The 16791-nt window shown below is 39.3% G+C and overlaps 1 protein-coding gene across 2 annotated transcripts; it reads right to left on the bottom strand.

Annotated features, from left to right (window-relative positions):
* Positions 1–31: 31 nt before the first annotated feature.
* COPS2 (COP9 signalosome subunit 2) lies at positions 32–16374 on the bottom strand. Of its 2 annotated transcripts, none has more exons than XM_032232878.1 (13): positions 16268–16374; positions 12888–13001; positions 11905–11982; positions 11544–11669; positions 9680–9769; positions 9489–9566; positions 8007–8181; positions 6259–6437; positions 6103–6155; positions 4270–4367; positions 2498–2580; positions 2297–2355; positions 32–799 (listed from the first exon to the last, which is right to left on the bottom strand). In XM_032232878.1, exons 1-13 carry the CDS (start codon positions 16319–16321, stop codon positions 655–657), a joined length of 1332 nt encoding a protein of 443 aa, XP_032088769.1. In that variant the 5' UTR covers positions 16322–16374; the 3' UTR covers positions 32–654. The 2 variants fall into 2 exon arrangements, with proteins under 2 accessions (XP_032088769.1, XP_032088768.1); XM_032232877.1 differs by having other exon boundaries at positions 9680–9790.
* Between the last annotated feature and the right edge of the window lie 417 nt (positions 16375–16791).

The following is a 16791-nucleotide window of genomic DNA, read 5'->3' on the forward strand; positions in this document are numbered from 1 at the left end:
GAAATAATAAATATATATATATATATACATACAATTTCTGAACCGCACTGTTTATTTTTGCTGCTTGAAACCTAAGTGACAGTATGCCACCATAAGTGTGGGTTTCCTCTAATCCTTTATTACACTGCAGGTACAGAAATATGCAGACACATTTTGGGAGAGTTGACATTTTGCAAAATGCAGCAAACATTTCAATGTATACATGAGAAAAGAAATGTTCAAAAGGGTATGCGTTTCAAGTTATTGCAGGTTATTTTTTGTGAGATTTTTTTTTTCTGCAGGTAAAATAATGCTTAAATTTAAACCAACAGGAACGTGTCAGTGTAATTAAAAATCATGACAAACATAACCTTCTCTCTGGCCATAAGGTGCCCCTTGGCAGATTATTAGGGTGTCGCATGGTGAGGGCAAAAGGTCAACACAGCATCAATCCCGTGGCGTTTTGGTTTTCTTCTGAAGATTAAAGCTGTTGTTTTTTTCTTGGGATAAATGCAGCAGCAAAACACAAACCAGCTGATCAAAAAAGCACTTCTGCCAGTAACTCCAATAATTTCAGGGCACATCAACTGACAGTAGTTTTGCCATTCCCAGTTTTTAAGGTTTACATCACTGCGCTGTTGTCTTAAGTAGATTTTCATCATAGCTTGTTCTTGTTTAAGCCAGCTTACTGACTACTGCCTGGTTGAGTGAGTTTAGTTGGTTGGTCCATTTATCTAACGCAGTATATCGTGCTCCGCCCCGCTTCTGATGATCTAACTCAAGGAGTTGATTTACTTGATCGATCCGACCATGAATAGTGCTGAAAGAAACAAAAACACAAACGTTATTACTAACTAATACATGTTTGACATACCCAATGCTCTCACCATGGATAAATACGTCGCACAATACTTTTGAATTCCCTCCTTAATTTCTTTTCATGTCAAATTATACAGGAGCATAATCTAGGTGCTTCTATTAATACCAACCAGAATTTGTTACAAGTTTGCGAAATCTGTTTTGAAACTAATCAATGATAAATGCTACTGCAATTTTAGCTTCAAATGGGATTCGCAAGATGCGTCCAAACCCACACAGTATTCCTAATGAATACGACCAAGAGATTGTGAATATAGTATGCTAGAGTTGAAACCGAAGAAAACAAGAGCACTTTAGAGCTGAAACTCTGCATACGTTCCAGATACCAATTGCATGCAAGTTGATTTTTAAAAACAAAAAACACACATACACAAAACCAGCAACAAAGGGGGGGAAAAACTGAACAATGCAGACACAATGTCTCTCAAACATAGAAGTTCCTATTTAAAAAAAAAAAAAGCTCTTACAGGGGGAGGCATTTTGGTCAATGAATTCTTAAAGAAATATTAGAATTTTTTTTTACTTATAAATTAAATTTGTTTTAAAAGCAACACTTAGCTCAAAGCCAAAAAGAAATGAAATTGGAACTTTTGAAAGTAGGCGCTATGGTGAAATGGAGGTCACAGTGAAATGATGACTCTTTCCTAATAAAAACAATTGCAATCAGTGAGATAATTTGACATACGCCAACATTAACCCAGTATCTGTTTTTATTTTGTTCTACCCCACCAATCTAGAGAGCCTCCTTGGTGTAATGATTAAGGCATCAGGCTAGAAATTGGGAGTCCTGCCTTAGACGTAAAGCCAGCCGAGTGATCTTGTGACTCTCTCTCAGCCCTACTAAAAGGAAGTTGCAAGCCATTTTTGAAAGACTTTGCCAAGAAACTGCAGGGACCTGTCCAACTCGTCTCGGAGAATCAGACACAATTGAACAGAAGAAAAAATGTTACCCAATCGAATGACAAGGTTGATGGGAGTTGTGAATGTTTGACCTTTGGTAGGTATTAGTTGAAATGACCTGGAGGCTTATTCAATAAACTACCAGCCTCCTTACCAGTAGATATCTGATTGATGTTTTTAAACTACATCCTTATGAATCAATCCTATTATTATTGAGTTAGCATTAAAATGCTAGGAGAGGGGAAAAAAATACTCTGGCAGCTACGTTGTACTTGCTTAGTCCTGTTTTTGAATATGATCAATGTTTACCGAACAATACAAAATGATAATGGGAATTACTGCCTATTTGTAAGTTTATCTCCTACATGATACCACTTTTCCCACAACCAAACCATGTTGAATACACTATTCTGCTATTACCATGCAACATAACATCAACTTCATTTTAATTGGAAAAATAATAATGCACTGTTTATATGTCCTGCACTATAAATAAGAAAATACTTATTGTTGAAGAAAAGGGGGGGAAAATACTCACTTATCCAGTATACACTGCACAAGCAAGCTTTCCACGTCAGCTACATCTATGTTTAACTCCTAAGGAGGAAAACAACAGGCAGAGATGATGGCTCAAGTGTTAGAGGTTGAAGGACGTCAATATGAAGATGCAACATTTTTTTTCTAACTTTCTGATCAGTAACAAGAACTGAAAACCCATGAAAACAATACGTTCAAGTACCTTAGAAATAAATGGAATATGTATCCTTGTGTAAGGCTTAATTAATTTTATAAGCACTTGTGTCCTGATGTTTCGCAAAAGTTCTGGAAGAAAACAAAAGCAAAACGGTCACTGCACAAAGCGTTAAGAAATAAAAGAAATGCCTAGGTTTCTATCCAGTAATCGCTGGATTTCTTTATATATACAAGCACAACCACAACTGAGCCCGAGAATTTCTGCTGCTCAATCAGACATTTGTTGAGCGAGTTTTGCCCCATTTTACGGCCTTGCTTGCCACATTTGTTCAGCGAATCACTGCATGACATGGTTGTTAAGTGAAACTGGCTTCCCCATTGACTTGGCTTGTCAGGTCACAGAAGGAGATCATATGACCCGAGGATGCTGCGACCGTCATAAATATGAGTCAGTTGCCAAGCGTCTGAATTTTAATGTGACTGGGGTGGTGGTGGTACACAGTGGTGGGATTCGCTTACCTTCCCTACTGGTTCACAAATGCGAGTGCATGCGCAACATCTGCACATGCGCACCAACTTATGGATATGCAGAGTGCTCACGCATTACGTCAGGGCGGATGGGCAGACCCTCCCGCAGCGGCCGCTACCGGTTCGCCTGAACCGGAGAGAACCGGTTGGATACCATCTCTGATGTTACAGCAGTTGTAAGCATGAAAAATGGTCGTAAGTCACTTTTTTCAGTGCTGTTGTACTTTGAACAGTCACTAAATGAACTGCTGTAACTCGAGGACTTCCTGTATATCCTGAGATCCAATAACTGATTTCCAAATTGTCTTTTCAAATCATCCAAAAATATACAAGGCCCAGGCCTTTAATTAACCAACTTATCACAAACTGATTAAAGTAAAAATTGCTGACACTATCAGTTGCATACAAGGAAAACCAAAATGTTTTACAGATGGCACCTGGCACCAACAAGGTTAACTAAAATCTTAACAAATACCTCCCCAAAATGTTGGAAATGTGAATCAATACATGGAATATATAACCATTTATGGTGGACCTGTGAGGAGGCTAATTTTTTTTTGAAAAAGGATCAAAAATTGGCTGGAGGCAATAACAGGGGTTAAAATAGAATGGAAACCTGAAGTTTTTTTTATTAGGAATAATGTCTGCGAAATACAAAAAAGAAACCCAGTATTTAATACTACAAATAATTATGGCGGCAAGGATTGCCTTTGCCCAGAAATGGAAAAACAAATTAATTCCAAGCAAAGATGAAATAATAAGAAAGGTTATGGATTGTGCTGAAATGGACAAACTAACTAAAGAAATCCAGGGAAAAGAAGAATCAGAATTTTACCAGATATGGGATAAATGGTATAGGTGGATGGAGGAAAGAAAAAAAAATCAATGAAGGAATATAATAAAACTCAAAAAATAATAGTTATGAGTAAAATAAGAGGGTTAAGAATGGTGAAATCCAAATGAAATACAATAGAAGGGGAAATAATATAAGGTGAGCGGTATCGATTGGCAATGGCTATTGGAAAGAAGAGGAAGCTCCTGTTCGTATTGTATTGTGTAAATGTGGTGTATGTCTAGGTTTTGTGTGTGTGTATTTTACATGTTTGTTAATTTAAAAAAAATTATAATTAAAAAAATAAAGTAAAAATTGCATGGTTCAATCCTCACGTTTTCATGGTTAACAGAATTTTAGATGTACTTTTAATGTTAATTTCAGTACAAAAGAAGTTTTGTGAACCAAGAATTCAGGCTGGTGGAAAATGAAGAATGCAAAACCCAACAGTTCTGTACCTTCGATGTGCTCCCTTATGAAGGGATCGTCCATGATGTTACTGTGATTTGTCTTCAGGATCTTTTCAAATTCAGTGATGTCATTATTCTGATAGGCACTGCAAGAGAAAGAGCACCGAGTTACACTTTGGAAGACTGAAGCACATATAAATTTATATTTGCAATCCAAAAGGGAACATATGAGCCATAGTGGCACAGTGGTTAAGAGTGCAGTCGTGCAGGCTGCTTCTGCTGACTGCCTGCAATTTGGCAGTTTAAATCTCACCAGGCTCAAGGTTGACTCAGCCTTCCATCCTTCGGTAAAATGAGGACCCAGATTGCTGGGGGCAATAAGCTAACTCTGCAAACCGCTTAAAGAAGGCTGCAAAGCACTGTAAAGCGGTATATAAGTGCTATTGCTACTGCTATATCTAGAGCAGCCTTCCCAACAGGCAATCCTGCGGGGGGGGGGGGGAGTGGGAGGGCTGAGACTGCAGATCAGGAGGTTGGGGGAGGATGTAATCTCTCAATTTGTGGAATAAAATAGTTTATATGTGTATGTATGTATGTATGTATGTGTGTGTGTGTGTGTGTATATATATATATATATATATATATATATATATATATATATATATATATATATATATATATATAATAGATTTTATTTATTTATTTTTTTTACAACCCCTGGTAAGCCCCAATTATGGGAGGAAGCTAACTGCTTCCATCATCTGTCTATCGGCTCGTCACAAGAGTCCATCACGACAGAAACCCAATATTTTTACTGTTGCCTTTGTTATATTTGTTTTTTTTTTGTTTTTTTTATTTGTGCTGATATCAGCACAAATAAAAAAAAACATATATATATATATATATATATATATATATATGTATATGTATATGTATATGTATATGTATATGTATATGTATATGATGTATATGTATATGTGTATGTATGTATATATTTAAAGTCACAACCCCTGGGATGCCCAAATATGGGAGGAAGGTCACACTTCTATTCTCTGTCCTTCGGCTCGTCACAAGAGACCATCCAGACAGAAACCCAATATTTTTTACAGTTGCCTTTTTGTTACATTTGTTATGTTTGTGCTGATAAATAAATAAAGGGAGACTAGTATAGATCTATTTCAAGCTATTTAGCTCTCATCACAGGTTCGATTCCCAGCAAGGGTATGGCTAGCTGATGAGAGCTAAATAGCTTGAAATAGATCTATACTAGTCTCCCTTTATTTATTTATCAGCACAAACATAACATATGTATGTATGTATGTATGTATGTATGTATGTATGTATGTGTGTGTGTGTGTGTGTGTGTATATATATATATATATATATATATATATATATATATATATATATATATATATATATATATATATATATATATATATGAATGATACAAGGGCTAACACTCAAAATGCTCATCCAGGTTTACCTCCAGGTCTGGAGGTAAACAGCTGGGGCACGAAATTAGTAGTCCCATTCATTTTGTTTTTCGAACTATATGATTTTAACAACATAATCCCATTTATCCACATGCCACGTATTGCCTCCAATAATTCAGAAACTACCTGGTAAAACTAGAATAGCTTTTTTCGTAATACTGACATAGAAACTAAACACCAGGAGCATAACAGATTGATGGACCGCTGATACATCAAACTATGTGTACCCTTTACATTCTAGTGGTCATTAATTAAATAATGTATACATTTTGCAATCAAAGATAATTTGGAAACAAATTTCAAATTTTCTCTAGCACTTCATACTGTTTCAAATGCATTTGTAGGTTGCAATTCATTTTGCTCGTTAAGAAGAAAGCGTTCTTACCTTACTAAATTTGTCATTGCTAGAATCTCTGGGTCATTTTTGTATGGTTTTGCCTACATGGGAAATAATATACGTTTATATTTCTACAATAACGAAAATATTTTTGCTAATCTCTTTCACACAGAGAAAAAAAACCGAAGAAAGGGTCAGCTGTACCTCCTGAGAATCAAACGGATTTATTCCAGACTTCATCAGCATGTTTGCTAGGACTAAATATTTTAAGCACGTAGTTCTTCTTGGACTCCCTGATTCATCATAATTTTTGAACGCTTCGAAGAAATCAGTATGTGCCTTTTCAAATTCACCTTCTCTTAGGTGCATTTTACCACCACATTCTGTGGGGAGAAAAATTAAGACAGCTGGAATGATTTACTTCTGCCGCACAGAACACAGAATACCTTTTAAAACTGACCTTTTGTTTATGAATACAGTACTGACGAAGGGCTAAGCAGATTGAATAATGCCTAAATCACGTCTCTTATTTCAACTACTTATTATAAACATTCAGTTATTACAGTGAACCTATATACAGGTAGCCCTCTCGTAGCAATTGAAACCGGCAATTCCATCACTAAGTTCCGTGGTCACTAAACAGCAGATCGCGTGACTAGAACAGACTTACATCCTTTCCCAGTTGTTAAGTGAGCCACCATGATCATTAGCTAAAGCATGGGTCTCCAACCGTGGCAACGTTTAAGACTTGTGGACCTCAACTCCCAGAATTCCTCAGCCAGTTGAAATTCCACAAGTCTTAAAGGTGCCACGGTTGGAGACGCCCTGAGCTAAAGCATTATGTGGGCCCCAACTTGCAATTTTACTTTTGTGCTCTTCATTAACTTTCTTTGTTGCAAGTCATGTGGGGAGCATGCCAACACTGATCACTGCAATAGTCATAAACATGTGCCAGTTCCAAGGGAACCCGAATGGGAATCTTGGAACTGTGGGAGACGCTGCAATGGTCATAAATGTGAGGCTTAGTCGCAAAGCTGCTTTCTATTTTTATTTTAATACATTCACTTCAAAGTGTTGCTAAACAAGGTAGTCGGCAGGCTACCTGTGTAAATGCATTTGTTCGGAGGGAATTTTCCCAAACGGCAAGTTTGAAATCTCACTATGTCTGTAGAGTATCTCAAGCTGTAAATACATATCAACATTAAAAGAGGTGAAGCATGACCGTATCTGCATGGTAATTTAAGGAAAGGATACCATCTGCCAAAGCAGTTGTTCCCCCCCCCACCTTAGAGTTGCGCAACGCTTGGATTCAGTTCCAAAATGCTGTTTCAGACTATGAGCAGGGCCAGAGCCACATGATCTGAAAAGAAACAAGTTGTTTTAAAGGGCTGCAAATAGAAGCTACGCTTGCCTGCCAAGGACTCCGAAGCACCTTTTTGGAACTGGACTCAAAGCGTCACAAGAGCCTAATTCACTTCTCACAGGCAGAAACCCAACCACACGAATCAATTCTAAGAAATTCGCCCATGTTTAATATGTTGCCTTGAGGTAATAAATCTATAAATGTAACACAGAGTGTCTGCATTCTCCCTAATACTCTCTTGTTATACTTGCTGATGTCCAGCTTAATGTAATTTCTACCAATAATGTCCCTAATAAATTGTAGCTAACAACCCTTCCCCTCTTTATTGAAATACTAATTTCCATTATGTTCCTCCCTTTGCAGTAATCCAAATTGTATTTATTCTCATAGCCACAGGGTTAAGCAACACGTTTCTGTACTTAACAATTTAACTTGTTTAAAATACTGTTGTTTTACCATCAGTATGCCTCTTCCAATAGCCTAAGCCGGCTGGGGAATTCTGGGAGTTGAAGTCCATAAGTCTTAAAAGTTCCCGAGTTTGGAGACCCCTGGCCTAATCAATTAGCCTTTAAGGTGCCACTGTACTTGCCTCTGATAACTCCCATGATCAGCGGATGAGGAATTGCAGACTTGATGTGCAATGACTGTTCGTATAGTGCCTTGAGTTTTTTATTGTTTTTTTGTGCTGTATACATTTGAATTTCCAAAGCGTAAATTTCCAATAGCTGGGTGCCTTTTTTAAGGTCATCTTCTCCATCATCAGTCTAGTTAAAACAACAACAACAAGTGCAGTATAAAATCATGAATACACTTTTTCTTTCTGCTTCCTATGAAATACAATTACAGATAAAATGTATTTGTAGATTTTAATCTATAAAAGGTGTCTCATATGCACTGCAAATTCTAAACTGTATTGTGACATCTTTATGCCTGGACTGGATTAAAAAACAACTGTAGTATACATTTCAAATCAACAGAGATACCAAAATTCAGTACAAATTCCTAGGAGCCTAGCTTGAATTTCTACAGCTTTCCAGAGGGCATAATTTAAATACCGTTCTCTCTCTGCACCTGAAGGGAGAACTCCAGGGATGAAGAAGTTAATTATTGGATTCTCCATTCCACCATCAGCTTCAAACATAAATTTATTTCCCACATGGATTGGGAAGCTTAGCTGTTGAAAGCTCCCAAATAAGACATGGCAAGAGACTTCTGGAAGTAGCTGAGGATCGACTGGATCCACCAATCCTTTGGCTTCTATAACCCTGATTTATGGAGCTGGATGAAAAAGTTAAGAAATGAAATCATGAAGATGAAAATTTGCTCCATTTTTTTTCCTCATTCGCTTCTGCCATTCAGATCTGTAGTTAGCAGAGCAATGGACTAAAATTTTGCAAAGGAACAGAAAGATAAATCATGATGCATCACTGGCCGTGCTTATAAATGCAAGTTTAGAATAAGCCTGTCTGTCAAAGTAACAATCCAAATTAAAGTAATAAGCTATCTGATTTCAATGGACACTTGCTTTTGGATGCAGGATTATCACTTGCAGTTGTAAAATTGTTCAAAGGCAGGCAAAACACCTCTTTAAAATTCCTTCTAGAACCGTGATGGCAAACCAGGTGGCACGCAGAGCCCTCTCTGTGGGCATGCACTCCGTTGCCAACTGCTCTTCTGGTTTCTGGGCCGGAGTGCTGGTAACTCGAAGACCAGCTGGCCAATGTGCATACATGTGCCGAAAACTTAAAGACCCAGCGTGCATGTGTGCACCCACCACCTGGTATTTGGATTTCTGGCGCTCTGGTTTGGGCACTGTGCCGAAAGGTTTCGCCATCACTATTCTAGAAGAACACATCAAAGCAATTTTGCAGAGAACCCCACAATGTAAAGATGTTCTTCCTTTATGCCCATCAATTATCTTCCTAAGATACGCCTGCCAAACCACTTCAGTACTTGCTATCCTGTTGTCAAATAAATGCTTGTGCTATTTAAATATTCTACAAAGGATTGCAGCAGGCAAGAGAGTTACAACCACTTGAGAAACAGACTCAGAGAACAAACTGCACCTTACCTGACATGATTGATGGAGTTGCCGCAAAATTTTCTGTAACTTGCCATATTCTTCTCGTTCTAAATATAATTTGCCAAGCTGTAAAGCAAATTTTTTTTTAAAAAAAGAAAGAATCTTAAATATATTTTTAAAAATTGTAACATTCCCAAAAAACAAAACAAATCAACAACAACCCAGATTGGTCATTTTACCTTTGTGTTTGTCTTAAACCACAATCTATCATTCTTAGCATCTTTCAGTGCTTCAAGTGTTGTCTCATAAAATTCCTGAAGCAAATCCATCTGACATAAAAAATCAGAATTCTATAATTGTAAACAGCAAATTTGTGCCTGTTAATAAAGTCAACATGAACACACCCAAAGTGCAACTTTGAAAACTTAAAACTCTAATATTGGCATTAAGATGTGCATATTTTTAACAATGACAAATCATAACAAGATCAGCTTAATGTGGGTTTTCAAACTCTTTTTCCAGGAATATGTGGGAATCTATTTCATGGTTACAGCGTTTTAGTGCTTCCTGGAATAATACTATGATTTGGCTTGAGCTACGGAAGCTGCAAATTCCCAAGTGCCTTTTATTTTGGCGTCTACAAAATTATCACCCTATATTGGGCAAACAAAATAAATAAAAAGATTAATGATTTTTTTCTCCATGAGATACATTGCTGTTCAACTATAATTAAGTTGAGCAAGTAGAAACACTAATTTCATAATTTTTAGTGCCATGTTTATATCTCTATCAAACAGCTATTATCTTTTCAGGTATGAAATAAGAAAGAAAACTCGGCCCATGAAAATAATCAACACAGATGTGTTGAGGATATTTTAGGAGTTTGAAGATCCAGTACACATGTTCAGCAATATTTCATTTTTATTTATTCAGTTTATTTGCTGCCTATCTCACTGTAGGGCTACTCTAGGTGCCTAGCTCATTTCAATATTATTTCAACATTATTATTTTAAAACATTGAGAAAAGAACAATTAATGAGAAAGAGCGAGAAAACAGCGAAATCAAAAACACTTGTGCTAAAAATGGTGCTACTTAACAGTTTTCCAAGAGAAGCAAAACTAAACAGATTCTTAGACCTTTTAAAATAATTAAGGCACTGAACAACAAACCAAGCTAAGGAAATAGCCTAAAATGATCCCAAAGCTCAGTCCAAAGATTTGGTGCAACCGTCACTGAGTTTGGGATGGGAATGCCCTACATAAAGGCAGTTGTTAGGGCACAGTTGATAGTGTTGAGCAAGATTACAGCTGTCAAATGATTTTCCATATCTACTTAAGCATCTTGATTACATTTTTGTCTTTGAAATCTTGTATATCATGAAAGAAAAACTGGCATCATACAACTAAATTAAAAGTTAGTCTATGATAATACGATTATAAAAATTTCCAAATCAAATTTGCAAAGAATAAAAGTTCCTAGATGTCCAGTGATCTGTCAGAGTTAAAGCTGGAGAATATTTCTATAAAGATTTCTGCAAGTTTCAGTAGACACCCTTCAAGAAACACTGAAGGGTTTGTTTTATATCTATCTATCTATCTATCTATCCATCCATCCATCCATCCATCCATCCATCCATCCATCCATCCATCCATCCATCTCACATGCTTTACAGAAATATGCAATTGATTATATCTTAATGCTATATAGATAATAGAATTCTGCTAAATTTCTCAAATTCAGTCTCTCAGGTTCATTATAGTAGTTATTTTATATTTTCTTTTTTTATTTGATATGTTCCTTTTAATCTCAAGGACTTGTAATCTTTTTCTGGCAACCAGTACATGAAAGCATGTTTCCTTCTATGTTTTTGCATGCAAGAAATAGATTATAAAAATAAATGGATTTTATTCCATGTGATTTTCAAGTCTTTGTAATAAATGGTAAATAAATAAATGGTGCTCTATTTTGTGGTGAACTGCTCTCTGTTTAACTTGAACAATTATTTTTATAATAAATGAAATAAAGTAGCATTTGTAACATTCACAGAGATGATTTTTCAAGAAGGTGCAACTTCTAGAAATTGAAAGGAGAGATAATCTAACCTGCTTTGAAGTGGAAATATAATCAAGAATAGAATTGATGGATTTTTCTGAATAATTCCTTGTGACCGCACTCCGTATGTAGGTCAATAGTTGTTTATATCTGTTCATCATTTCAGGAAAGTTAGTCTTTATCAGAAAAAGAAATATTTATTAATTTTAACAACGCATTTCAAACTGAAGATGAGTCTAGTTGGTAAATTTAAAAATAGGGCAAACCCTGTGTAACTGGATACATGTCTTGAATTTCTGCAAGTGCTCTTCCATTCATTTTGAAGAGGTCAAACTAACGACAATTTTCTCCCATTCTGATGTGGCTTAGTTCTTACAGGAAAAACCCAAGTAAAAATGATACACATCTTACCAGTTTGAAATTTATTTTTATCATCTGTTTTAATGCTTTGAATCCCCATTCTCCTTTTTCACCTTCAAGCTCCAAAACCTAAAAAATAGAGAAAGGTAATATTTTTCAATATTGATACTGGTAGATTCACCAAAAGCTGCAGTTGATCCTAGTTCTTTTTTTTTGTTTGTTTGTTTCAGGAGAAAGTCTTCCATTATCCGTCAAAACAGCAATATTTAGGATTTCTGTATTTCATCCTTGAATGTCCGTGTCCCCATTTCGAGTTCTTCTCCTGGATTTATTACAACAGGAAGACATCCAGCAGCTTAATGCAGAAATTATTTTCAAAGGACTTAGTTGTCACTTCCAGCAAGGCATCGGCAAATGAATCTGTCTACAAATGCAGTTACTAAAACAGTAACAAAAGAAGGCAGATAGGAAGAGAAGAGGTAACGTGTGACCCATCAGCATGAGAACCCAATTGTAGAAAGATTTTTTTAAAAAATTCAAAAGTAGTAACAATAAGATGCTTCCTTCTTAAAATAAATGTCCCCACAAGCGAAAAAGTCTTTAATACTTCTAAGTAGCATTGAGGAGATTTTAAGTAGCTAAGCTCAGTCCTCCCTGAAGAAGACATTATGAGGAGCAGTGATATTCCAGAGAGGTTTCACAAGACTTACCCCTTAGATAATAAATGATATCATCTATCACAGAGGTGTCAAACTCAAGTCGGCATGGCACCACCTGACGTATCGAGACTCCCCCCCCCCTTCACTAAACCGGGTGTGGGCATGGCCAGCGTGTGACACATCTGGCCCGTGGGCCGGGAGTTTGACAGCCCTGATTTATCATAAATGATATTAGAAGTGAAACATGGTGAATATCCCAGGATTATTTGACCACAGGATTTCACCTGCACCAAGCTGTCACAAATAAAAAGCCTAATAAAACAAAATATTTGACAGACGAATGTATACCATATATGAAAAATTAAAACTATAAACCTTTTGAAAACTGCTCAGTGCTGCTTTGGGGTCATCCTCTTTCAAGGCTTTGGAGTTGTAATACTGATTTTCCAAATCTACATTTGGTTCAGAGTTGCTGTCTTCAGAATATTCCTGTATTTTAAAAAAGGGTAAATATATATATATATATGTGCGTCAGCTGAGAATATTGAATTTTAATCAATTAATTGATAAGTGCCAGAGAAGAGTGTGCACGGGGGATAGGAATGAAATGGGAAATTGGGGGGAAATCAGTTGTAGTGACTGCATAAGCAAATAGCTAGCAGTGGCTTCCGAAGTTGCCACACATCCTTTGTTGCTTTAACAATTTGCAAGCTTTTTGCAGTTTGTCCTATGGAATAAAAGGCAAGTCAAACAATCCGTGCAGTTAAAAGCAACTCTCATGAATACATCACAAACTGGTATGTTTTGTTTTTACAAGGTAGAATTCATCAACCCAAGCATTAATCTTTCCTGGATTAGGTTAAAGGTATGAGGAATGGGGTAATTTATAACGAAGTTTCAGAAAGATTTCTGCTATGAAATAAAATAGCCTGAATAACGGCTTCTTGATGCTGCTTACTACTGTCTACTGTCATCTGAAATCAACTAATGCTTCCATCAATCTATCTCCTATATGCTTTCAATGTGATTTTCAAGGACAACTTGTTTCGGGCTAAGGAGATTTTGGTTATGTTACTATAAATGATAAGCTAAATCAGTAGATTCACTGAATTTGTCATAAATCATAGGATCCATACAACCCAATAGATCATGTTTTACAAATGATCTACACCTGGAGAATCCATACTTTATTTGCTCCCCAAGACCTTAAATAAGACTATCTCCTAGTTATCTTTGATTTTAAAATGAAGATGCTAGGAGCTGAATTTAAAAGGGGACAACATGCAATCTATTTCAAGAAATCATCATCATGCCTTTTGGGGGAAAAAAACTTGTGGAGAGATTTATGTAATCAGTGTTTTCAAAAGTTAGCAAATACTCCCTCAAACCCACAAACAAGAATTTCAATTGAGAAAACATGCCAGCCAACTTGTTTTCCACTTTAATAATGACTGCACTGGTTGTCAATCTGTAGTCCTGGGGGCCCCTGGGGGCCACAAGGAGGTGGTCCAATAAGGCTTGCAGAAATGCTATGATTTAAAACTTGGGTTAAGTCTTGGGGGTCTGTGGCCACAAAAGATATTTAAAGGGGGTCGGTGGTGAAGAAAAGGTTGAGAACCACTGAATTACTGGAAAGATCCATGTATTTGGTTTTATTTATTTATTTGGAAATGTTATATTGCTGCCTACTCGCTCACAGCGACACAAGGCGGCTTACAGGAAATAAAAAGGTTATATTTGTATACTGTATATACTCGAGTATAAGCCTAGTTTTTCAGCCCACTTTTTGGGCTGAAAAAAGCCGCCTCGGCTTATACTCGAGTCAGTGAAAAATTTGCCCGAAATGGAGGAGAAAAAGGGGCGGGGCCATGCCGCTGGGTGACACTCGTGAATGGCCCAGTGCCCCTGTGAGTTTCCCCTCCCTCTGTGTCAGTTTGCCGCGCAGCGCGCACCGCACCATCCCCCCTCCTCACGTTCTAATGTAATGCAGGGCTGTCTTACAATTCCCCTTCCTCCCCCTCCTGCCGCTCTGCAACGATGTCCCACCTCCTCCTTGTTATGGCAAGCAGCCACATAGCGATGTCCCACCTCCTCTGGTACAGTGATCCAATGATAGGAATCACTGTGCCGTGTGTCATAGGAGGCGGGACATCGCTCCCGCGGCTGCACGGGACATCATCATCACAGCGGGACATCAGCATCATGAGGTGAGTGAAGTATTTCATTGAATACACCGCTAGTTTACTGTTTTTCTTTGAAATAAATATTCAAAAACATTATTGGTATCTATTTTTATTTTTGAAATTTACCGGTAGCTGCTGCATTTCCCACCCTAGGCTTATACTCGAGTCAATAACTTTTCCAGTTTTTTGTGGTAAAATTAGGTGCCTCGGCTTATATTCGGGTCGGCCTATACTCGAGTATATACGGTACTAAAATAACCTCAGAAAGTTGCAAAAGAAATCACAAAACTCAAATATCCACCTAGATAAGCTGTTGCTAGAAAAAAATGAATTAAAACTTTTCTTATAAAACAAATGATATTTTGTTCAGCAGATTAGTCACTCATTTTCAAGGCTGGCTCCCACAAGACCAGTCAAATTACATCAAAATAGAGGACTTTTTAACGCGCAGGAGGAAAAGCTCCCTATAAAGCATGCAACTGCCAACTCCCACAACCTACCTACCCCAATACATACATGAAAAGAAATAATCAGCATAATCAATTAGATAATGAAGTTTGACTCAGACTCTCATGAAATCCTAATTATGGGCCATCAAGTTGTCTTCCCTTCCCAGGACCACAAAGATAGACAAAATGATACTTTGAGGCAGGAATGAAACACAGGTAGTCCTCAACGCACAGCCAGAACTGGGCCCATTTACGCCGTTAAGTGAGACATCTGTTCAGTGAGTTTTGCCCCGTTTTACAACTTCCCTCGCTATAACGAACCTCTGCCTGCTGTTAAACTAGCAACCGTGTTGTTAAGCGAATCTGGCTCCCCCCCCCCATTAACTATGTCGGTCAGAAGGTCACCAAAGGGGAACAATGTGACTTTGAGATGCTTGCAACCATCCTACCTATGAGCCAAACCTAAGTCATGTGACCATGGGGGAGGAGAATGCTGCAACTGGTCGTTAAGTGTGAAAAACAGTCACAGTCACTTTTCCCCCCCCCCAGGGCCCCTTGTTAACTTCGGTCACTAAACGAACGGTTGTAAGTCGAGGAATGTCTGAACTGGAAAGCCGGTCAGATTTCAGAAGACCCCCCCCTTCCTCCAAACAAGGAACCATGCAACCCCCTCAGCCACCCTCCAAGGACCGGCTCCCCACAGCCCCCCACCTATCCGGGCCTGGGGCTTCAGGGGGCAAGGCGGGCGGGTCTTTCTGGGCCAAGCAGCCAAGTTCCCACCCACCCACCCTAGGGATCCAGCTCTTGGGGGCCGAGGCGGCCCTGCCCCAGCGCCCCTTGGATGGGCCTGATCGGGGGAGGGGGGCTAGCGCGGGGCCTGGGCGGCGGTGGAGGCGGCGCCGTCCTCTCTCCGGGCCGGAGGGAAGGGCCGTGGGGGGGGGGGGAAGGGGGAGATCTCGCTGGCGCCCCTCCGCCCGGCGGCGCCTCTCCTGCCGCGCTTCTTTCCCCGGGGCAAGGGGCTGGCGGCGACCCCGCACCCGGGGGCGGAGGAGAGCGGGAAGCGGAGGCGGCTGAGGGGGAGGAGGGATGGTCCCCGGCGCAGCGGCCGGCCGGCTCCGCTTACCAGGTCGTAGTCCTCCTCATCGTCGCACATGAAATCATCCTCCATGTCAGACATCTTGGCCGGAGGAGGCGAGGGGAGGGGGAGGAGGAGGAGGAGGGGCGGGGCGCGGAGGTCGGACCAACAGCCGGGCGGACGGCCCTCTTCTCCCACAATGCCCTGCGTCTACCACCACCAACCCCCTTCCCACGACGTGACGGCGCGCGGCGTGCGGAAAGGGGTCGCACGCAAAAGCGTCCGTCGCGCCGCGCGTCGTGCGCGCCCGGAGCCTCATTCAGGGTGCACCAGGCCTGCCCTTCTGGTGTTGTTTTTTTTTTTGTTGTTGTTGTTGTTGTTCTTTTTGGCCGCCGGTTTCCCTAGCAACGGCTCGGGTTGCCAAAGCGCAGCTCGGGTGATTTGCGTGAGGCTTCGGGCCGGCCGATGCACCGGCATCTAAGCGGAGGGAGGATCCCCGGGTGCAAAACTTTACCCGGGTGATGTGAAGAGGGGCTGCAGAGAGAGAGAGAGCATTGTGCTCTTCTTCCCTT

The sequence above is a fragment of the Thamnophis elegans genome, chromosome 16 (assembly GCF_009769535.1).
Source record: "Thamnophis elegans isolate rThaEle1 chromosome 16, rThaEle1.pri, whole genome shotgun sequence".
Taxonomy (NCBI): Eukaryota; Metazoa; Chordata; class Lepidosauria; order Squamata; family Colubridae; genus Thamnophis; species Thamnophis elegans.